At 37.4% G+C, this 25,069-nt stretch overlaps 1 protein-coding gene across 1 annotated transcript in view; it reads left to right on the top strand.

The window, feature by feature from the left end:
- Positions 1-2,583: 2,583 nt before the first annotated feature.
- LOC134493401 (BEN domain-containing protein 5-like) overlaps positions 2,584-25,069 on the top strand; it is a 552,314-nt gene continuing 529,828 nt past the window's right edge. The window contains exons 1-2 of the mRNA XM_063297909.1: positions 2,584-2,631; positions 10,156-10,278. Coding sequence (XP_063153979.1) covers positions 2,589-2,631; positions 10,156-10,278 — 166 coding nt within the window. The 5' untranslated portion in view covers positions 2,584-2,588. The remainder of the gene's footprint in view (positions 2,632-10,155; positions 10,279-25,069) is intronic.

The following is a 25,069-nucleotide window of genomic DNA, read 5'->3' as shown; positions in this document are numbered from 1 at the left end:
TAACCTGCTTCTAGCTTGGAACCATCTGTCTCCTGTTTGCATTTTCTGAGAATATAATTATCCTAACAGTGCCAATGGCATTCCTTACCTGGGGTAAGGCATTCAGACCATGTACCACAAGTTTGAGTCTCACGTGTTATGATTGCCTGCACCTCACTCTGCTCCCTAGCCATAGTTTTGCAGCCATTATATTCCCGACTCAGAAATTTACCCCTATTGAGGATAAACCTCAGGCATACTTCAGGAATGGAAGTTGCAACGGTATGCATATTTTGTTGCAGCATGGAGCCAAAACTGAGGAACTCATCACCGGCAGTGTACCTTCCTCTATCAGTGTCCAAAAACTGCATACCTAATGTAGTATTACTATACTGTGTTACTAGTGTCCTCAACTATCTGATCCTGGAGCACCTGCTTACAGATGCAGATAAGCTGATGCTCCACAGCTGAAGCTCCATTGAGAATTGCTCAATGCTTTCTCCAAGTGCTCCTCCAGTATCTCACTGACTGCATCAGCTTGGAACTCAGAGAGGGCCTTGACATTCTCAGAGGTGCTACTGCCACCACAGAGAGTCATGTCACAAGTCCTTCATAAGATAATGCTGGCCAGGATAGATGAGAGCCTTGCATGGTTCCTGGCAACCTGCTTTTGCATGATGCAGTCAACAAGACACATGATGTTCTGCTCTGGATTTCTCCTTATATGCAGAAAATCTGCCACAGATGTCACTGCAGTTCTGTGCCAGGAAGCTGTAGCATGCCTCTGGATAACCTTGTAGGAGTGGTTGAATCTCAATGCTTTTTGTTTTGCTTGATGCTTCCTGTTTATCGTGAGAGACCATCTGTAAAAAAAAGAACATAACATTTGCACAATGCATTCTTTAGGTGGAGATGGCCTTAAAGAAAGTATTTGACAGTTGTTATATAAATACCAGCTTAGCCTGAAAGGAAAGAGGGAGTAAAAAAGAAACTCAAAATTGCCCTGCTTTGGTATAAAGGGAAGGGGGAGAGAGCAATGTCTGTCAGGCTTTCAAGATTATTATATACTGCAACAGTAGAGTTCCAATAATCCTTATGAAGTCTGTTTCCTGACCTGGCCTATTTCAAAGGGCTGACACTGGAGTAACAGAGCCATGACATGTACTGTCCCAACGACAGCAGACAAAAGGCCTGTGTGCCAGATGTATCCAGCCAGAAACCATAGTAGGTACTGAATACACAGGGATGCTCTAGCAAGCCCTGTCTTTGATCCTTGGTGAGGACTATGTTTGATAGAAGGGCAAAAGAGTCCAGTGTCATTATTGTCCATGGGGATCAGTTACTCCTGGGTGGGACCCCCAGTAATTGGCCCTGTAGCTGCATCAACAAGTAAGCAGTGCTGCTCTTACTCACTTCCTCCTCAAGATGAGGCAGCTTGCTTGCTGTCTTCTGTCTTGCTGCTTTTCCTTTTGCTAAAAAAGTTTTGGATACCCATATTTGGAGGGGAGGATGAAGACTCAGATTTAGACAATCTCATGGTCATTGCATAAACAGAACAATAAAGACACAGGAAGAATGCTGGCTGGGGAATTTTGGGAGTTGAAGTCCACACATCTTAAACTTGGGAAGGTTGAGAAACACTGATTTATGGCAAATGAGAGGACAGCTTCTTCCACTCCCTCCCTCCCTTCCCCCACCTGCAGCCCAGAACCCATTGAGTGAATTTGAAAAGGCCACCCAGGAACCAAACTATTTCAAGCCATCCAGAAATCAAGCTAGAGACCAGCTAGCCAGATGATAGATCTTAAACCATTTAGGGACATGTTGTGCAAAACATACATGTGCATGTGTGCAAACACACATGGAAAATAAGCCATTGGTAATGGAAGCCAACACCCCTCACTCCTTCTCACAGTTCCCATCCCCACAGAACAGGAGGAAATAATCCATTCTGAAGAAAACTTTAACAATATAAATAAAAATGGAGCATTTTTTTTAAGGGTGTGAAGCAAGCCTTCATTTAGTCATCTGTCTAAATAAAACACAATAAGATGAGACTTATACTTTTGCCTGTGCTCTCTCTCATGTCCTGTTTATTTCAGAAAGGAATAGCTAAGACTACAAAACCTTTCTGCATATACTTTCAATTTTATAAGCCTGTGCATTCTTCAGGTAGAGGTAGCTCCTTCTCATAACATTAACTTTCACTCAAAAGAAACGGTAGCCAGGCCCCATGAGTTCTTATTTGGACATAATTATCACTTAATCCATCGAGGTCCACTTCCGGGTGCATCCTAACTGAAGTTAGTTGATTTTACTTTTGAATAAAAATGCCACTTATCCATCTACAGCTTTGCAATGTCCATGTCCTTGTCTATCAATATTTTCCAGCCACTTAAATTTCGCTTAACACGAAGCTAGGAATACTAGGCTACAGTATTGTAGCTTGGAACGAGCGCAGAGCAGTTTCCACAATTCTTAGCACTTTTAATCCTGATACAAACTATTCGCATTCCGGAGACGGAATAAGGAACTTCCCAGGCTGTGACGTAGGTTGCCATGGTGACGTTCCAGCAGCGTCTAGTGCTGGGAGGGGGGAGAAAATAGGAATGAAAACAAACATGGCGGAGGGAAGCAGTACAGCAGAAACGGGTTAGTAATTGCAGTAGCTCTCGGGGGGAGGGGGCGAGAATTGGGAGAATTGCCTGGGGTCTTTAAGGGGGGAGGGAATAGACATTTATGGGTGGGGGAAGGAATGGCGTTCAGAATAGGTATCAGAAAGGCAGTTCAGCCTCTGAGTGCTAAGGAATGACCTTATATTTTGTGCAAATACTGTTGCTGTAAGACAAACAAGCGTTATTTCTTCAGACGTAAATATAGCAGACCCTTTGCTGGGCGTGTAGGTAGAGAAAGGGATCTACTTACAGTATAAAGGAAGAACAGGCCTCTTTGGCTTGAGGGGGAAAAAGGCTCTTACACTTCCAGGTATATTGGGGCATACTGAGCTGAAGCCCCTCACAAAGGAAATGTCGTTTGGAAGCTAGGGAGCTTTTCGAGGACCATGAAAAAACTACAGATAAAAGCAAGGGGTGGTATCTGGAGAGTGAAGGGGAATGAAACAGGGCATGGGGATCAAAATGAAATGAAACATATTTTGTTTGCTGAATATATTCATAAAAGTGGCATAGATATCTGGATGAATAACGTAACCTAACCTAAGCAGTGTTGAAAGGGAAAAATGACAGGAGTAGTCATGCCAGACCCTTTTCCAAGGACTGGAAAAGGCCACAGAAATTTGGGATTAATATGAGTAGAATGACTAGCCTGGGGTTGGAATCATAGCTAGACAATGTGAGGTCCTCAGTGCTTTCAGACAAAGGGTCATAATTACTGCTAATCAAAACATTCTGCAGCAATTCTACCTTTCCTTTCTGGAAAGAAAAAGATGGAAGAAAGTGGGAAAGCAAGGTTTATACATAGAATAGGATAACATGTGCACCCCCTTTCTCCCCCCCCCATAAAATTTATGAATGAAGTAGGAGAGTAGCATAATAAAAGCTTTATCTGAAGTACATCTGGAATAAATTGATAATACAGAACAAGCAGAAGATGATTAATTTTAATGTTAATTTTTATCATTAAGTATACACTGAGGTGAACATTGGAAAATACATCTTTTCTTCACTATTAATTCTGATGTAAGAAATATATATGAATATTAATATTAGTCTTTTAATGTAATTTTTTGTATTCTGTAAAGATAGAAATAACTCCAAGACATCAGTGCTGAATTTTTAGGTGCAAGATTTTATTTCCAAAGTCCAGCTTGATCTGAAATTGTCATTTTACAGGCAGGTGCTGGCATCCCTACACAACAGCCTCTCATTCTGAATATCACTATAGTCTCAGGGGCTCTGAACCTCATTCCATCATTCTGTTTCCATTAGGCCATTATTTGACTACTACTTCTATTATTTCACTTCCAGGGGTTGTCATTCTGTTCCATCGTCTGTTATTCTACCTCCATATTCATCATTGCAGCTCATACTACTGTTTCTGCTTCCCAGTTCTTTGTATAGCAGTACTATATGAAGCTTACCCGTATTCATCTTCATTTTGGCTCACCTCAGAATATTGAAAAGAAGCAGGGGACATCATGAGCCAATCAGTGCTCATTTCCAGCTGACCAAGAAGAGAGTCAAAAATCCCTTACTCTCTGTGTACATAAAAGGGAAAGAAAATACCTTGCACCCTGCCACATTTTAGTTCGCACTGTGTATCTGTCTGGTCTTTTGTAAACAAAATGGGAGCAGTTGCTATGAGGAAGGTTTCTAACTGCAAAGTAACTTTTCCTCATGCATTTAACATTTTCTTCAAAACTGTAAAAGTGAAAGGAAATCATGTCAGCATTTTCCCAACTAAGCATTTTCCCAAAACCTCAAACCATGGTTGCAAGCTGTTTTGGTTGAGGGAAAGGGAGAAATGTCTTCCTATTATTTAGAGAACTAGGAACAAGCTAATCAAGTGCAGAGCCCAGAAGGTGGGATGAACAAAAGTTTCCATCAATGGAAAACCAAATTGCTCGTAAGCTTCACAGATTTGCTATGGCAGAAGAAAAGACCAGGTTTGCTTTGATTTGAGGTAACCTAGTATCGAATGAGAAAAAAAAATGAAACCTTAAGGTTTTATTATAATGATTTTTATTAAAAATTTTCTCAGATATAAAAGATAAATATAAAGGAAAGGAAAAAAGAAAAAAGTCAAGTGAGAAAAGTATGAGAGAGAAAATGCAATAGAAACAAGAAAAGAAAAATATATAAAGCGACTCCCAATCTTCTCTACAGCAGTTGCAAGCAAACTCTTTAAAGTTGCATATTTCCCTTCTTCCCACCTCAGCTTTTGAACACTGAGGAGGATATTTGAAAATTAGGGTTCAGTGCTGATTTTGGCTCAGTTGATACTAATATTGATCAAGTGCAGTTGATTTCTCAGTATTTCTTGAAGGTCCTGTGTAAAATTACTAATTAACCATACTTCAGCCAAACTCACGCACTGCACAAATGTGATTTGCTTGGTTTTGTACTTGTGTGTGGTGTGGTTTACAAAATATAGCTTATGGCAAACCATGGCTTAGTACAATATGTGAGCCAAATCTATAGATTTCTAGGGCTTGTTTGAAATATCTAACTGGGAACACTACAGTCCTTTGTATATCTGTAAAAGTAAGCCCCGCTGCATGCAAATGAAGTTATTGCCACTGTGTACTCTTAAACATGTTTTGTCTAATCTTATATTCAATGTACATAAGATTTACACCTTTAACTTTTGACAGAGGCAGGTATCTCTGTAAAAAATTAGTGCCTTTTTACAAATATATTTTTGGGATATATGTAATACATGTAGCTATTTCTGTGTTTGTTACAATTGCTCTGGAGTGTCCACTACTTTCTTATACAGCCACCTGGGCAATAAATCAGCAAAGCTGATAGAGTACTTGTGGAAGAAGACTTGGAATGAATTTGATCAAACATGGGCTACAGCCTGTATTGTCCTATGCCAGGACTTTGAGAGAGGCAGATAAATTGTACTTTGCTGTTATTATTGTATCTGAGTAGAGACATCCAGTAGTACTATTGTGAGTCCCAAAAAGTTTTTTTTTGTAATCTCAAGGACCAAGAAAAGCTGAAGAAGCCCGTTTGGATGCCCATTCTGAAAAGCTTTTAATCATATTTCATATTCCTGAAGATAGATTATTAATAAAAACTACTGGAAATATAGGAGTCACTCCTTTAATATTACAGAAGACAATTTACACTGAGAGCTAGCAAAGAGGATATGTTTGTACCAGTTGCTTCTGATAGACTACTCAATGGAATTTAATACCTTTGACCAAGATATTTTCTGTGGATTATCTGGCAGAAATAGGCTTGAGAGATAATATTTTACAATGATTCCAGTTCTACCACCAGTTTCAAAAGTGATGGTATAGTACATCCCTACAGCCCATATCTAAGATTATCAAGCCATTCCTTTTCTTTTTTCAGAGTGTTTGATGAGTGGCTACAAACTGAACCTTGACCTTCTGGTCTTTGTTCTCTTGCTTTTCTTCCCTTTCCGAAGTATGTTCTTGACCTATATGAGCTCTGGAGGTACACGGGGAGAGTAAAGAGGAGAGAAGCGTTGCTGGAGTTGGAGCTTTACTGCTTGCCAACTATAAAAATAATTTTTAAATTAAAGTAAAATCAGGAGGACAGAGAATCCCAGTGAGCTTTAGGCAGGTGAGATTCTAGGACTGCTCGATGCCCACTGGCTCTATATTGCCAACTAAGAATTAGACTGTAGTTACTAAATAATCTGTAATATGGTCCTTATAATACAACTTCATAAGTTCATGTAATTGTTCAGTTTTTTATTTTGCCTAAATTCACAGAAACATCACATTGTAAGATCCTAATTCAAGTGTTAATATAATAATTATAGGATTTATTAGATTGTGTAGAATCTGGATTTCTAATGAAAGTCATCATGACAGTATTTATTTGTTTTCAGTGTATTTAGCTCACTCTTAACAAAAATGGCTCTGAGGGAACTTACATAAATCAGTAAAGTGATAGTCTCTGTCTTCTGAAAAATATAACTCACAGGGAAAAGGGAATGGGAGTATGAAAAAAGAACAAACTCAGTTGCCTGTTCCGTAAATTACAGTTTACATAATAACCAGCTGGGAGAAACAGTTCAGATTGAGAGAGGGCCAAAGGCAGCTGGTCTCTTAGCAGAAGCAATGATATAGCCCTGCTTTTATTCCTCTCCATTTGCTCTGCATCACTAGTAAATTATAATTTACTATTTTTACTGAGATAATTTGCTTCAAGGTATGTATACCTTTTATTATACAGAGGTCAGATTTAACTAATAAGGCATTTTTATCATTTATGGGTAATATTAATTTTAATACATTTATGTGAAAAAGTTTCAATATAAAATATACATTAAGTGTTATCTTATGCTAATAATCTTTGTTATATATTTGTTAAATGTTGGAAGTTATAGAGAACTTTTATTTCTAAAAGGCTAAACATTATCAATTTAATTTTAAACATTAATTCATCAATTGTATTTTCATATGCACAAATTTTTAAAGGATCCTTTTTGAAAGAACTGTACAGGTAGTCCTTGAGTTACAACGGTAATCAGGACCAGAATTTCCATTGCTAAGTTGTAAAGCATGACATCGTGTGACCACATTGCTTAGCAATGGCAGTCTCGGCATTCCCCATTGCTGTCATTAATCAAATACCCCTGGTCTTTAGGCAAGGACCCATCCCGATCCAAGCTACTCCCAGCTTGGTCCCTTCCAGCCCCGAGCCTTGGTAAAGTAAGGAACTGCTTCCTTCTCAACTCCCTCTATCTGCCAGTCTCCCCCCATCTCTGCCCTTTTGTCTGCCTTGTACTCTGCCGCTTCTGCTGGCCTTGCCAGCCTGTGCTCCACTCACCCTGCCACTCTGTCTGCCATGCTGGCCTGCATTCTGCTCACTTGCCTGGCTGTGCTCTACTTGCCTGGCTGGCCTGGCGGCCTTGCCACCCTTTGCTCACTAGCCCTGCCACCCTGCCAGCTGTGCTGTCCTGTACTTCCTGGCCCTGCTGCCATCTGCTGCCATTCGCTGTGTTCCTCCTGACAGGATGCACTTTGTGAGGTAGCTGCTGGCCGCGCCAGACCTTCTTCCCAAGGTCGTTCACACAGTTCTCCAAATAGTGCATGCCTTTTTCCAAATAGTGCACGCTGTTCTCGCAATGCTTGGGAAAGCCTTCAGAAAGTTTCTGAGGCCTCCCAAAGCATTGCAAAAATGGCAGGCACGATTTGGAGAACGGTGGTGGTGGTGGCCAGCTGAGACTGCTAAGGGTCCCAGACCTCTACTTCAGCCCCAGTGCCACTGCTGTCAAGGCATGCCACTGTGCAGAGAGGCCAAAAGGGCAGAGATGTGGGGGAGTTGAAGTGCCCCTGTGGTTGTAAGTGCAGGTGGTCTGCCAAGTGCTCACATTTTGATCACGTGACCGTGGGGGTGCCATAAAGGCTGCAACTTACCTGTAAGCCACCCAGAGTCATTGGGTAGGAGATGGGTGGCAGAAAAATCTGATAAATACATAAACTTTGGGGTGTGGGGATTAAGTACCATTTGTTCAGCACTGCCATAACTTCGAACAGTCGCTGAATGAACGTCATAACTCAATGACTACCTGTATACTTTATTGAGGGGCCAGTTAAAGATTGTACTTCTAAAGTTATTTATTTAAAAAATAGTTCACTGGTTTTGCTTATTTGCCTTTTCTTTAGAGGAATTTACAGGTTCTGGAAAAAAAAGGTGAACGGTCCCCTGTGCAAGCACTGAGTCATGTCTGACCCTTTGGGGGGGACACCGTTTTCACGACGTTTTCTTGGCAGACTATAGGGCGGGGTGGTTTGCCATTAATATATTGCTTTTCTGTTCTTTACATGTTGGCCCATTTAAATATATTATGACTGCAGATACTTTAAGAATATTGAAATAATTTGATTTACCTATTTGAAAAGTAGTGCAAATACTTCTCAAGAGCTACTTATAAGCATTTGGAACTAGAATTCTACATAATTTTTTGAAAAAAAATGCATTGTAGTTTTGAAAAGTTTGTCTCGTTTAATAACCAACTGAAGGACTAAGATAGCTCTGGAGACCATTTGGTGGATGTGACTTACATTGCATTATCTGGGAGTGGAGACTTTTCTGAAGTGCCAGTTATGGAACTCTTTCCCAGAGCAGTACAGTTGTCCCACAACCCAGTCTTGATTTAAATATCAAGTGAAGATATGTTTATTCACCTATTCATTGTTAATCTAATTACAATTTAGATTTCTAAGTACATCCAACTTAACAGTGATTTTGGGCCCATCTGAGCCATTTCTGGAAGCAATTGCAGGACTATACTGTCTTTTATGCTGTTTGTATCTGAATTCTGTTTTTAAATCGTTGTATTCTCGTTACGTTCACTTTATGGCAGTTTTAATACCCTTTATTGAACTGTTTTTGCAAAATATTACTTTCATACTTTTTGTACATTGCTCTGGGGTCCCTCAACAGAAGAGTGTTATATAATTAATAATTAAAATCGTGTTAACAGTATAATCCTTTACATGTGTACTCAGATGTGTACTCAGATGTAAACTCCATTCAGATCAACTGTAATTTAAGTATATCCATGTTTCAAGTAATAGCACCATCCCTTTTTTCCAAATACAAAACATGTCCAATGAGGATTACCAGTGGACAGGAATAAGTAGGATTGCATATCTGATTTCTTCATTTAAATGCCATTAATTTCAATTAAATGTAAACTTTAGAGAATTTTAGAGTTGATATTAACAATATATTTTTTAAAAAATCGAAAGCAACCAGGCTAAATTTAATTTAATATGGCAATGGGTAATTACAACAGGGTTAAGTGTACAGCACTGTAAAGTAAGGTATGTTACATATGTTTAATAACATTTTAATTTTTGATTGTAACTATACAAGATTTTACTCTGGATCATGAACACTCATTTGTGAGCTAGAACAGTAGGGCGCATTAGAACATTCCCTGTTCTAGAACAGTAGTGACATTTACTATTATTTATTATATAGTGCACTAATGCTTTGAAAATATCTTGACAGGAGCTCTGCTGTTGTGCTATTATGATACTATGCCATAGTGTCATAATAGCAGAACAGCTATTATGTTGAAAAATCAACATCAGTTGTTTTTTTTGGCTGATTTATTCAATACATCAACATTGTATAGTTCCAAAAAATTCATCGTGCTTTGTGAAATTTCCTCATAAGGGGAGGCTGTGGATTGCCTTAAATACACTTTGGCTTTCTCAAATACTAATACAACTCACATAGATACAGTAGATGAGATCCCATACAAAGTATAAAATCAAGTGATTTATTAGTGGAAGTGTTGAGCATTAATGTTGTTGTCAGATAAATTTTGTTCTTTGATCTCATTGTGGAGAGAGTAATTTTCAGCTGGTATTCTTGAAAAGTATGAGTTTTAGATTTTGCCACTTTTGCAAATCATTAATAAAGAGAACCACTTTATTTTATTTTGTATTGAGTTCCCAATTGTATCTAATTAGCTTCCTTATTATTATTCCAACAGGTAGCGACATAGGAATAGATGAAACTATTACAGGAAACTTAAGCAAATATACTGCTGTTCCACCAGGTTACTATGGAGAGACAAAAAAAGGTCATCTTCTTTTTGATGCCTGCTTTGAAAGTGGTAAGTAGACTGCTAGTTATCAGATTAATTGGAGATAGCTACTAGGTTTTAAATTTAGTCAGAAAGTGTTTTCAGTACTATTAATCACATAAATCAATACATGCTGAGAATAAGCCTATATTTTTAAAAGATAAACTTTTGACTTTATGGGGCTCTTTGACCAACAAATAATCATTCTTTCTGTTACTGCAAAACTAGGAATTAATTTTGATTATTCATATGATGTTGTTTTACTTCCATTCAAGAGGAATACAAGAGGAAGTTCTTTCCAATGAAAACTTTTTCTATCTTGATTCTCAGGATGAGAAGGTCCTAAGCACCTGTTGCCATTGGATTTGTTTTATGTACAGACATTCTTCATCTTTTTGGTCTGATATCTGATTAGTCATAGCCTTTTTGGAAAATACCATTAAATTATATTGTTTGGAATAATTATGCTGACTTCTACCAATAAGAAACCTTGAGTTGATTTTATTTGGATAATTTCACCAATAGTTGATTAATATAATATTACAAAATATTAAAAACATACTAGAAGAGGAATGGACTTAAGTCATTTTTCTCTCTTAAAATGTCTGCTTCTGAATGTCAGTTTTACTATATCTGTGATTATATTTCTCCAGCTTGTAAGCTTTAAAATAATAGCCTTCAATCGACTCCTAATATTTATAGGTATAATAATAAAGCGATTAAGAATACTTGAGTATTTTTATTTGTTCATAATAGCAAGTGTTGATATTGTCCCTAAAACATGCTTTTTAATTTATAAGGTAATACATATCATAAACTTAATTTGTGGCCACATCAGTAAAGTTATTTGAGTGGCCAAATGCAGTGAGAAGTAGGACAAAAGGGCAAAAACATTGCCAATTGACCCCCATCCTTGTTTCAAATATAGTTTCCTACAGATGCTTTTCTTTTTCAGAAATAGCACCAGGGCTCTGTTCCATATGTTCAGAGCTCAAACACATGGGGTGGAATTGGGGAAGAAAACACTTTACTGGCCTAAACTGCAGTCCTGAGAGGAAAAAAAGCCTGAAGTTTAGGTCATGTTTAAGAACTATAAAGACATGTATTTCCCTGCATCCATAAAGTTGTCCAAATTGTGTGAGATTAGCTGAGGCAAGTCAGGAGTATTAATGCAAAACAAAAAACCCATCCTTTGCTAAAAGAGAGATTGAACTTGTACAATTAAACTAGGATTTGTAGATTCAGAAATATAGATTTCTGCTTTTGTTCACAATATACTCTCTCAAGAATCACTAACTATAGAGTTTATTTTAATTAATGGGAATGATGAAGCACAATAATGAGGGGCATTGATTCCAGATATATTAGAGTTTACAGGTTCAAAACTTCCGTGGAAGCAATGGCAAACTGAAGATGGACCAGCTTCTTGGAATTCCTCTTTGAACAAGGAGAGAACTTGGGATTGCCCACAAGCATTCCAGACAGTAGGTCCCCACGAGGAGACTGTAAGACAGTGGTCTCCAATGGGTTTAGAGCTCTGGGAGCTGAGGGATTGCTATCTTTGCCCAAGCTGCCGTTTGGTGCCTTCAAAAGGACACTGGGTTCACATGCTTCCTTTCTTAATCACTTTTGAAAATTGCTTGTTATTTGCTTTTTGGATATTAAGAACCTTCAGAACAGCAAGTTCCATTACACCAAGCGAGTCTCCTTCCATCCTTAATGAAAAAACTTTTATGCAAGTTTAAGGACTTAAAAAACTATTTTGGAATAAACAGCAAAAGGGTGATTAGAAGGTTGACTTGAGAAAGTTATAAATGGACTAAGGGGCCAGATGGATTTGAAATGAGAATTTGAAACTAATTACAAGAATCTTTCCTGTGGGAATATATTGTTGTTGGAATTTTATTTTTTAAAAATGAAGATTTTGAAATTTAGTATAAGAAATCTTCCTGTGGGAAAATGCTGCTGACCAGACAAAAAAACATAAGATGGGACTTTGAAGGTTGAACAATAGAGGGAACCAGAAAGAACTAAAAGATTATAATTAAAGAAGAAGAAACCCATTAATACAGAATGGAGCAAATTATTCTAACCTGGGATGAATTCAAGGATATTTGGGAACAATGCATTCAGAAGTTACCTTTAAGATTGTCCGCTATCATAAAACTGGATTTAAAAGGTTATAGAAGAGCAGCATGTTTTACTGGACAAGACTGAGACTGAAGTTGATTTGAATGTGGATTTAAAAGTGAAAGGTTACAAGAATGACATGGATAAAAATGATACACTGGATATACAAATGAAACTGGCTGATGTCTTAATAATTAAAAGGGATATACAAATAACAAACCAGAAGAGTGATTTGGATAACTTTTTCATTTTGGATTTACAAAAGAGATATGTTAAAGTTTTGAAGGACTTTCTGAGAAGAGACAAAGACAAAATGAAAAGCAAAAGGAAGGGATATAAAATTGGTTTATTTGATCAAGGTTAAAACATATATGTTATCTCCGGTAACTCTTAAGGGACTTTTGCTGATTAGGATTAAATGAAGAGGCTTTAAGAATTTATAAATAAGAGATGAGATATAGGAAGAAGAGAGCTTTTGTTGAAGTATCAGAGAAGGTGATAAGTTACTGAAATTGTACTTGTGATGAAGAGGAAAGTTATTTCTTCATATATCTATTTTCTTTATTTTACACACACACACACACACATACACACACACATTTCCTCTGCACTTTATTTTTTTATTTTTACTCTTTTATATTTTTCTTAGCTTGTATTGCTTTTTATCTTTGTAACTGTAAATTTTAATAAAATTATTATAAAAAAGGATTTACAGGTTCAAAATATGCAAATTCTATTTCATATATATATATATATATATATATATATATATATATATTGCAAGAAAGATTAAGCCACTTTTTTATTTATTTATAGTACATATGACACTCCATTCTAAAGGACACTGGGCGGCATACAACATCTAAAACAAAATACATGATAAGTAAATCAGTACAATATCAAAAACAAAAAAATAATCACAGAAAACAGGAAAACAAAACAAAACCTAAGGTAAGTGTCCACAGTCTGTCTTTTTATGTGTAACTTTGCTAAAGAAGTTGACTCTGGACAATACTAATTATTTAGCATAAAAATACTAGGAAAATAAAATGTGAATGTGAATTTTTCTACTTATAAAATATTTGCAGTCACTTTGGCCCATTAGATAATATTTAACATATTCTCAGAATAGTATTTACTATTCTCAGAATAGTATCTTTATTAGGATAACAAATATTTATAAGAAATATGTCCACTGTTTTATGGGAGTGGTTGAAGTCTATCTTTAATGAAAATACTTCATAATGCATTTTCCCTTGGGGAAAAAAAAGATTTGATATAAATCTTAAGAAAAGTTGCAAGTGAAAATGGATGCAAATATTTTAATGAATTGTAAAAATAGTGTCTTGCTAACATGGATAATACTGGCAAACCACCCCACTATAGTCTGCCAGGAAAACGTCATGAAATCTGTGTCCCTCCAAAGGGTCAGACATGACTCGGTGCTTGCACAGGGGACCTTTCACCTTTCATCATGGATAGTAAAGGTCCAAGAGAGAAGGAAACATGTACGCACATACCTTCATTAGAGATGTGGAAAATGCTCTGAGCTCAGCGTATTCCATTTACAGCAATTTTGACTATTCAGAGCTCAGAACAAAACACAAACCATTTTTATCAGCAAACTCTGTCTCTGAGTCCCATGTGGGAGTTAGAGGCATATTTGAAATGAAGATAATGTTAGAGGTGTTACTTATTTGCAGTATGCCAGCTTTTCATGTAATTATTTAAATCAACAACAAAATTAAAGTGTAGTCTGGAGGGCACCAAGGGAGATATCTGTGGGCATACCTCCTACAGTTCTTTACATCTGCTGTAGTATTTAAACCTTATGGAGTTTATTTACAAGCAACTGCATAATTCTTGTTTGTGGCTTCTATGAACTTTCACATAAATAAGCAGTGAGGTAGTATGTGTCTGGGTGTATGTACACTAACAGTAAATAGTAATCATCTGATTAGTTTCAGCAGTGTTGTGGATAAACAGCTTACTTTTTTAATGGTACAGTTGCTTGCTTTTTATTAATATTTCATATATTTTTGGAGCCCAGCCCTATAAGTATCAGGGGAAGGAGAGATTTTAACTAGTTCTAAACACAGATGTGATACTTTTCTGTTATTTTGATGAAGAACATAGAACACGAAGTTTTAAGACATGTTTGAATATGTGAAGCAGGGAAGGTCTAGGGCCTTCCCTTCATTTCACTAGTCAGGAGCTGTAGTAGAGCTAAACAAATGTCTTAAAAGATGTAGCAGGGCTTAAAACAGGAGTAGAGGTGAGGACAGGGGGAGAATAGCTTTAATCATGTGTCAACCTTCACAGAATAAAAATCTTAAGGTCTACAAGGGATAGGGAATCAACCGAGCAGCATCAGGATACCCTGAAAGAAAGTATAGAGAGCATTATTACTGCAAGGAACAAATTAGTTGTTACTGAATTTCTGAAGAAAGATAGCCAGGCCAGATGTCTCCCTTCGCACACTCGAAGTCTGTTGCAACAAGCTTGGCACTGCTGTTAAGGAATTGCTCTTCATACTGAAGATAAAACTCTTTATCTCTTTTTCTTCAGCAAAGGATCGTTACCTTGTCGTGGTGCTGGAGCTTGAGCACCTCAATGATGCCATGAGCTAAACCGTGAAGGGCCACCCAAGACGGGAAGGTCATGACAGAGAGGTCAGACTAAATGTGATCCCTGGGGAAGGTAATGGCAACCCACCCCAGTATTCTTGCCGTGAAAACTAAATGGATCAGTACAACCAGAGATATGTCGGTATACCATCGGAAGGTGAGACCCCCAGGTCGGAAGATGGTCAAAATGCTACTGGGGAAGAACAGAGGATGAGCTCAACTAGCCCCAGACGTGATGACGCAGCTAGCTCAAAGCCAAAAGGACGGCTAGCGGCCGACGGTGCTGGTGGTGAACGGCGAATCCGATGTTCTAAGGATCAACACACCATTGGAACCTGGAATGTAAGATCTATGAAACAGGGCAAATTGGATGTGGTTATTGGTGAGATGTCAAGATTAAAGATAGACATTCTGGGCGTCAGTGAACTGAAATGGACTGGAATGGGCCACTTCACATCAAATGACCACCAGATCTACTACTGTGGACAAGAGGACCACAGAAGAAATGGAGTAGCCTTCATAATTAATAGTAAAGTGGCTAAAGCAGTGCTTGGATACAACCCAAAAAACGACAGAATGATCTCAATTCGAATTCAGGGCAAGCCATCTAACATCACAGTGATTCAAATATACGCCCCAACCACAAATGCTGAAGAAGCTGAAGTAGAGCAGTTCTATGAGGATCTGCAGCACCTACTGGACAACACGCCTAAAAGAGATGTTATTTTTATCACAGGAGACTGGAATGCTAAGGTGGGCAGTCAAATGACACCTCGAATTACAGGTAAGTATGGCCTGGGAGAACAAAATGAAGCAGGACATAGGCTGATAGAATTTTGCCAAGACAATTCACTCTGCATAACAAACACTCTCTTCCAACAACCTAAGAGACGGCTTTATACATGGACTTCACCAGATGGACAACACCGAAATCAGATTGATTACATCCTTTGCAGCCAAAGGTGGCGGACATCTGTACAGTCGGTAAAAACAAGGCCTGGAGCTGACTGTAGTTCAGATCACGAACTTCTTCTTGCACAATTTAGGATCAGACTAAAGAGATTAGGGAAGACCCACAGATCAGCTAGATATGAGCTCACTAATATTCCTAAGGAATATGCAGTGGAGGTGAAGAATAGATTTAAGGGACTGGACTTAGTAGATAGGGTCCCGGAAGAACTCTGGACAGAAGTTGGCAGCATTGTTCAGGAGGCAGCAACAAAATACATCCCAAAGAAAGAGAAAACCAAGAAGGCAAAATGGCTGTCTGCTGAGACACTAGAAGTAGCCCAAGAAAGAAGGAAAGCAAAAGGCAACAGGGGGAGATATGCCCAATTAAATGCAAAATTCCAGAGGTTAGCCAGAAGAGATAAGGAATTATTTTTAAACAAGCAATGCGCGGAAGTGGAAGAAGACAATAGAATAGGAAGGACAAGAGACCTCTTCCAGAAAATTAGAAACATTGGAGGTAAATTCCAGGCAAAAATGGGTATGATCAAAAACAAAGATGGCAAGGACCTAACAGAAGAAGAAGAGATCAAGAAAAGGTGGCAAGAATATGCAGAAGACCTGTATAGGAAGGATAACAATATCAGGGATAGCTTTGACGGTGTGGTCAGTGAGCTAGAGCCAGACATCCTGAAGAGTGAGGTTGAATGGGCCTTAAGAAGCATTGCTAATAACAAGGCAACAGGAGACGACGGCATCCCAGCTGAACTGTTCAAAATCTTGCAAGATGATGCTGTCAAGGTAATGCATGCTATATGCCAGCAAATTTGGAAAACACAAGAATGGCCATCAGACTGGAAAAAATCAACTTATATCCCCATACCAAAAAAGGGAAACACTAAAGAATGTTCAAACTATCGAACAGTGGCACTCATTTCACATGCCAGTAAGGTAATGCTCAAGATCCTGCAAGGTAGACTTCAGCAGTTCATGGAGCGAGAATTGCCAGATGTACAAGCTGGGTTTAGAAAAGGCAGAGGAACTAGAGACCAAATTGCCAATATCCGCTGGATAATGGAAAAAGCCAGGGAGTTTCAGAAAAACATCTATTTCTGTTTTATTGACTATTCTAAAGCCTTTGACTGTGTGGACCATAACAAATTGTGGCAAGTTCTTAGTGGTATGGGGATACCAAGTCATCTTGTCTGCCTCCTGAAGAATCTGTATAACGACCAAGTAGCAACAGTAAGAACAGACCACGGAACAACAGACTGGTTTAAGATTGGGAAAGGAGTACGGCAGGGCTGTATCCTCTCACCCTACCTATTCAACTTGTACGCAGAACACATCATGCAAGATGCTGGCCTTGAGGAATCCAAGGCTGGAGTTAAAATCTCTGGAAGAAACATTAACAATCTCAGATATGCAGATGATACCACTTTGATGGCTGAAAGCGAAGAGGAACTGAGGAGCCTTATGATGAAGGTGAAAGAAGAAAGTGCAAAAGCTGGTTTGCAGCTAAACCTCAAAAAAACCAAGATTATGGCAACCATCTTGATTGATAACTGGCAAATAGAGGGAGAAAATGTAGAAGCAGTGAAAGACTTTGTATTCCTAGGTGCGAAGATTACTGCAGATGCTGACTGCAGTCAGGAAATCAGAAGACGCTTAATCCTTGGAAGAAGAGCAATGACAAATCTCGATAAAATAGTTAAGAGCAGAGACATCAGACTGACAACAAAGGTCCGCATAGTTAAAGCAATGGTGTTCCCCGTAGTAACATATGGCTGCGAGAGCTGGACCATAAGGAAGGCTGAGCGAAGGAAGATAGATGCTTTTGAACTGTGGTGTTGGAGGAAAATTCTGAGAGTGCCTTGGACTGCAAGAAGATCCAACCAGTCCATCCTCCAGGAAATAAAGCCAGACTGCTCACTTGAGGGAATGATATTAAAGGCCAAACTGAAATACTTTGGCCACATAATGAGAAGACAGGACACCCTGGAGAAGATGCTGATGCTAGGGAGAGTGGAAGGCAAAAGGAAGAGGGGCCGACCAAGGGCAAGGTGGATGGATGATATTCTAGAGGTGATGGACTCATCCCTGAGGGAGCTGGGGGTGTTGACGACCGACAGGAAGCTCTGGCGTGGGCTGGTCCATGAAGTCACGAAGAGTCGGAAGCGACTAAACGAATAAACAACAACAACATCTCTTTTTCAACTGAGTTGATTTTCTTGGGTGGCAGACTACATCCAAGTTAGAATTTTCAGTTTTCCCCTTGTGTAATAGCTTTTTGTGGAGTTTTATTATACAGTCAGCAGAGATTTTTATTCTACCTTTCTATAAAGACCTGGACTGGCAAATTACTTTGTGAGAAAAGAGCTTCCAGCTCTGGCATGAATAATTCCTGATTCTCTCTCCTATAGCATCACTGATAAAGTATGCTTATGTAAATCTATTACCCTGTATCTATCCAAGGGTCTAGATTTTGTGAGATTTTGTTAAACTATCAGAAGTAGCAGCTTTGAATGCCTTTTGATAGGAAAAAAGGTTATAGTTTAAAGAAATTAATGACATCAATATAACATCCTGAACTGTGAACCAGTCAGTTATTAAGATCAAAGAGAGAGACTACAACTTGTTTATCTCCCTATAATCCCTCAATAATTATATTTCCCAGAGTTCCTATTGGTATTTTTTAACTCAGACACTGATAGGAGTTATAGATTCCCTGATATATGTGATTAATTGAATAATCTTAATCTTCTTTGGTAAGGACTTGATGTCACTGGCCTGAAAGTAGAAAAAAATCTATGTGACAAATTATCCTATTAAAATCTATGGGAGCATATTAATGTATGCAAGCTCTAGAGCCATAATAGATTAGAAGCCAATTGGGACACACATGTTGTGTATGCTCTGAATGCTGCTGTCCTGGAACTTCCAAGGATTGTCCACAGAACCATTTATTTCTTCTTTCCCTCATATCACTGAAGAAGTTAGGATTTTGTCTCTTCTGCAAGGACTATAAGGGGTGGGGTATTCCTCCTTGTCCTCCCTCTCCCTCTGCTCTTAGAATGAGAAATGTCTATTAATTGCTCCTAGAATATCTCAGTGACCATAGAATTATAACCTAAACCAGCCTTTCTCAACCTTTGGCCCTGGAGGAACTCTTGAAATATTTTTCAGGCCTTGGTGAACTCCTGCACGTTCAGGCTCAAATATAGGCCACTAGTTACAAAATAATTATATTCGTTTCATGTGTAGGCCTGTATATATGCATTAACAGTGTTCTTAAACTAAAAATAAAGAATGAAACTTACCTCTTTAATGTGAAGTTGCCTGAATTTGAAATAATTTTTTAAAATAAACTTTGATCTCCCAGGGAACACCTAGGAACCTCTTAGGGTTCCCTAGGGTTCCATGGAACATTGGTTGAGAAACCCTGACCTAAACCATTAGGTCTTCTCTCTCTAGCCAGCAGAACTGGGTAGAATTGATACTAGATTCTAGGAACAGAGAACAAAATCTCAAGTGCATGTGCTATATGGTTAGAATTGTGAGTTGTATATGTTCTGCCATCCTTATGTTTTTTATCCTTGCACTTTCTTTTTCCTATTCAGTAGGAAATACAGCCTTCAGGGAAAAAAATAACAAAATAAAAGAATAGGTTTCAAATGAATGGAGAGGTGGGGCTGAAGGAGTCGCTTGATGGGCAGTTGATGTTATTATTTATTAATTTACTGTCTGAGACCAAACCAACAAACATTAAAACATATACAATTAAAATGCATAATAAAAATTACATGAAAACCAAAAATAATCAAAGCCGTGATGAGCCGATTTTTAAAAGCTTAAGCTATGTATAGAAATTTTGCCATTGACCTTAATACATCCAAAAATTGATCACTGAAAAGAATAGCAGTGATGTGGTTGTGGGGGAGATTAAAATTTGTAGTTATGAGTTCTAATCAGCATTGGGTATATAGTGGATCCTTTAATAAAACCTGAGATATGGATTTAACCTCAATATTTGAACATATAAATACAGTTTTCATATTGGAGGTTGAAATGTGTTCCAGTTACCATTGGGCAATATTTTTATTTATTTGAAACATTTATGTTCCCTACTTTAAATATTCAAATATTGAGAAATAGGCTTAAGTTTATCTGACTCTGAATGCAGTGGACTAGTTCTTCCTCACCATTTTATACATGTATATAATGAGTAAAATACATAAAATCCAATTCCTATTTTACACATGCATAAAATATGTCAAATACGCACACACAAAGTCTCACAGATATTTAACAAACATTCTGCTTTAACAGACATACTCCTCATTAGTTTGTTAAACTGAAGTTTTATTATGCTAACCTTTTTATCTGTTCTTTATTGCGATGGTTTCTGCAGTAAGGCTCAGGGTCCCAGCATGGAAGATCCTGTTGCTATACATGCCCCTGATCTTCCCAGTGCCTTCTCCTTTTTTTTTGCCTCTTCTCAGCCACCACAACTTATGTTCTCATGTGTTGTATCCCTCTAGCCCACCCGTTCTGATCTTCCTAATACTGTCAAAGTCTTCAGTAGAGAGGAAGATTCTCCCGAAGTTTCTTTTAACAGATAAGAAAAAGTGACAGAAGTCTCCGCAAATTGATTGCTTTCACTCTAGAATCCAATTTATCTCCCAGGCTGCCAAGATGGAGACTTTCTATCTATTACTTATGGCCTCTGTGTAAATTGATGATGAGGCTGTTCTTTTAACTGATAAATGAGGAATGTCCAGGTGGTCGACATGTGAACATGTCTCAGTCTTTGAACATACCATTATACCCTCTTTCAGTTCTTTCTCCATCCTCAGTATCTGAAGGATGAGCACCCTTATTCCCTCCTGTTAAGCTCTGTTGGTTCAAACAAAATAATAAAAATAAACCATATTAGTTTTTCATCATATTTACATAGCCGCCTGTCTCACAAAATGTGACTTTGGGCAGCATACAATAAAAAATCTTAAGTAAACAATATTAAAGCATTTTACTATCATAAAACATCAGTGTTACTATTAGAGGCCTCCGGAGGAGATGGGCGGGGATAAATCAGATAAATCAGATAAATAAATAAATAAAGTAAGAACTTTTAATATTGCCATCCTGTATTTTATATTTATATTTAAGAGGTACTGTTTTTATTGTATTTTAATCTGTATTTACTTTTAGTTTTATTGTAAACTACTCAGAGTCCCTCTTTTGAGGGAGATGGGCAGTGACGAAATTTGAAATATAAATAAATAAAATAAATTAACAGATTAGCAGAGAGGATTCAGTGTTATAGGCAATACAGCTACCTCATTAGTTCCCAACCTATATACCTTACCCTTGAGTTTGAATCCATCAGATATGGAGGTTAATAGTAGAATGTTTCACTGAGTGACAATTGAAATTTAGTTTCCATACTCTTCCTGAATAAAATAACAAATCACATATACATATTTTCTTCGTTTATTGTTTTTTATGAACTTTTTCAAAAACGATGACATTTATAAATTCTCTAAAGCTTTCAAATTTCATAAAAGGTGAAGTCACCCTCAGCTGAGCTCAATTTTTGGTGATTATGTCTATCCAATTTTCTAGGCAGCATTAAAGAAGTACTTTTGGCTCAAGCAAGAAAAACAAAGGGGTTGCAAAGCAAAGATTTGCTTTGTCCAACATTTTGTTTCTCACTGGACCCAACTTGATGTATCCAGGAAGCCAATAAATAGGGCATGAAGGCAATAGCTTAGTAATGTTTTAAATTAATTGTTACTGAATGTCATATTGCCTCTTGATCTAATTCAATTCTCAATCCAAGTTACAGAATTATGCAAATAAATATAGCTGTGTTTGTCAGAACTCTTCATGATCAGTTAGATTATGCAACTTACACTTGTACTAAAAGTATTTGGTAACTGATTCTGCCAGATCCCAGAGTTGTCCAAATGAATCCCACCTCTATTCTATTTATTTCTCCTTTTCCCTCTGGACCACAGCTAGTCTCCCTTAACAGGGTTGCCTAGTGTTCAGGGAATATTTTGGAAGATTCTTGTCTGAAAGGAAATAGGTTGAGACAGTCAATTTCTAACTATATTTTCGGAGGCATGGATTCAACCCATTATATTTCATATCTATAAATTATATGATATTATAAAATAAAAACATGGCTCATAGTCTGACATTGTTAAACCCTTTCAAGTCTCATTGGTTTTAGTGTAGGGAGATATTTGAGTATTTCCAATGGAATAAAATCAATAGAATGCTTTTTTCATTAGCATAATTGTATCCACACAGCCGTCTGGCAGAACTGTCTTGTATGGTTCAGGGATTTGTGCCATTAACCTCTATAAATGGTTATTGGAGTCAAGGATCACCTGTTGTCACTTATTTGCAAGGCATTTCAGGTTAAAAAAACCCCCCATTCTTGCCTAATTTGCAAAATCCAGCAAAAAGTACTTACAGCAAACTTACTAAACAAAGTATGTGCAAAATCTGGAGAAGCCGAGACAAAAAGTTTAGCATTGACAACCATAGTTCAGAAGATTGAGCAGCAAGAAATAGGTCCTGGCATAGGGCAATGTTTTTAGAAGATCAAACAAGGCTTTCAGTTAAAGCAAAATGTCAGGTGGTCACAGAAGCTGTTCCAAAATTTGACGACTCTCAGTCAGAAGCATTTACAATAGAATTTCTTAGCTTTACTTAGATACAGCTGATACTCATTAGCAATGAATGGAGAAACTGGGCTATTGGGGCGTAAATACCCACTTCCAAGTAGCATGTTATTCCTGACTGTCTCTGCTCAGGTCTCAGTATAGTGGCAAGAACATAAAAACAGCCCTACTGGAGTAGACCTGGATAATTTTTTCCTACTGGTTTTACAAAAGAGGCTTGTTAAAGCCTTGAAGAACTCTGTGTGATGGGACAAAGAAGAAATGAGGAGAAATAAAATCCTACGACAACATTTGAATGAACTAAAGAAAAAGACTGTTAGAAGTAAAGGAAGGAATATAAAGTTGGTTTATTTGATCAAGGTTAAAACAAGATATGCTGTTATTTCTGTGGTAATCCTTTATGGACTTTCTGCTGATACCAGGACTGAAAAGACGATGGTTTATGGATTTGTTTATAGATGAGAGATGAGATATGGGATGAAGAGATAAATGTTTGTAGCCTTCAAGTGGGTGAAGAGTCACTAAATTTGTTTATACTTGTGATGAAGGTTGGAAGTCACTTCTTTATATACAGTTGTAATCGAAATTATTCAACCCCCATTGCAAATCAGGTTGATTGTCAAAATGTACAGACTTTCAACTATTTGCAATGAACAAATCAAACAAAAGCAATTGAAATAGTTCAACACAATGAGTGCTTCAAGTGGTGTCCCCAGATTCAACGGAAAATGCAACTTATAATGACTTCTTCAGTCTCAAAATTATTCAACCCCCTGAACAGAATCCATCACAACAGCACACATACAGTATGCAAAACAGGTGTACCTATACAGGACTACCTGTATAGGAAATCATAATATGGTCCTTCTTTTATAAGTACTATAAGTGTTTTATTTGTGACTCAGGGTCAGAGCAATTAATTAAAACTAGATTAGTTTAAGTTAATTTTATCTCTACTTTTATAAAAGTAATGATATTACTTTCACAATAATTTGCCTTCCTGTGTTGTCCTTCATACTAAATCTGCTTTGTCCCTAAACAGTAAATTGGCTTTATAGGGCCATTTATTTATTGGAAATAAATCTAGCCTATCAAAAGGGTGAAACGGTGGGTGAAAGGCAGGTAACTTTTTTTTCTAAGCTGGATTTGATTATCAGAATTTAATCTTCGTATATCTCTAGGTATTTTGTAGAAATCTATATGAAGTCTGGAGTTTTAATTTATGCCTTGTCTACATATATTGTTGATCAGTGTCATGTTCACCGTTTCGATGTTTCTGCATTGTAACGGTTCGCTTGCCATGGTGCTGATACGTGTCCTGGCTGGGAGGGTGCTGCTGCGAGCCTTGTACTGAAAATGTGCTGATCTGTGCCAGGAGGAATGTGTTTAGACTATCTCTGAAATGTCAAGGTCTCTCTGCCCGTTGAGCAGCAGAGCTCGTTAGGAGCACCTGGGAATGTGGGGTGAACTGTATATGAGGGAGGGGCTGGGCTGCTGTTTGTAAAGGTGCTATTTAGTTTGAGTTTAGGCGCGGTTTTCTCATTCTCAGCTTTTTACCTGTTTGCACCCTTTTCTAAATAAACTCAGAACCTGAATTGTCATTTGAGTCTGAGCGTTTTATTGGAATTAAGGCAACCATCACAATCAGTTTATTCTCATTTAATGCAATTAAGTATGACAATGACAGTGATTCATTTTACTAATCACATTAGGATTTCCAAAATAAGTCTGAAGTTAAACTACAATTTTGTCCAATGAAAATTATATATACAAACATAAATTATAAAAAAATTAATTTCACTCTTCCCCCTTCCCCCCCCATGTAATGAATATATTTTCTAAGATTTGCTTTTTCCTTCTCATGCTAACAGGGACTTGATAGTAAACCGATAACTTATTTTTCTTAAGAATTATTTTGACATTCTTAGTATTTTTGTAAATATCAAAAAAAGGACAAAACTGTAATTTTATTGCATTAATATTAATAATCATTTATCTGTCAGGAAAACATTTAAATATCACTTGACATTTGCAGAGAAAGATTAATGTTTAATTTGCCTCAAAACCTGAAATACACTGAAATTTAAAAAAAATGCTTATATATTTGGTAAAGCAAAATAACAGGGAAAGGCTATTCACTTGAAAACAGTCTAATCATAAGACCAAAATATATTAATATGTTTTTAAATGTCACTTTAAAAAAATACCAGGGATTTACGCAAGATGAAGGGTGTGAAGAATATCACATTAACCAGATAGCATTTTCAGTTGGAATGAATAAATGAGAGGTACCAGAGTGGTCCATTTAAAGTAACATGTGGAAACTGTGATCTACTGTCAAAAGAATCACTAATATGATTTTTTTGAATGCCATATAGACATAATTGCATGATTTATGTTTCGGTCCAGCGCGCTGCAAAA

Source organism: Candoia aspera, chromosome 3, assembly GCF_035149785.1.
Source record: "Candoia aspera isolate rCanAsp1 chromosome 3, rCanAsp1.hap2, whole genome shotgun sequence".
Taxonomy (NCBI): Eukaryota; Metazoa; Chordata; class Lepidosauria; order Squamata; family Boidae; genus Candoia; species Candoia aspera.
Note: the sequence above shows the minus strand (reverse complement) of the source record. Positions and strands in the feature narration are given on the sequence as shown.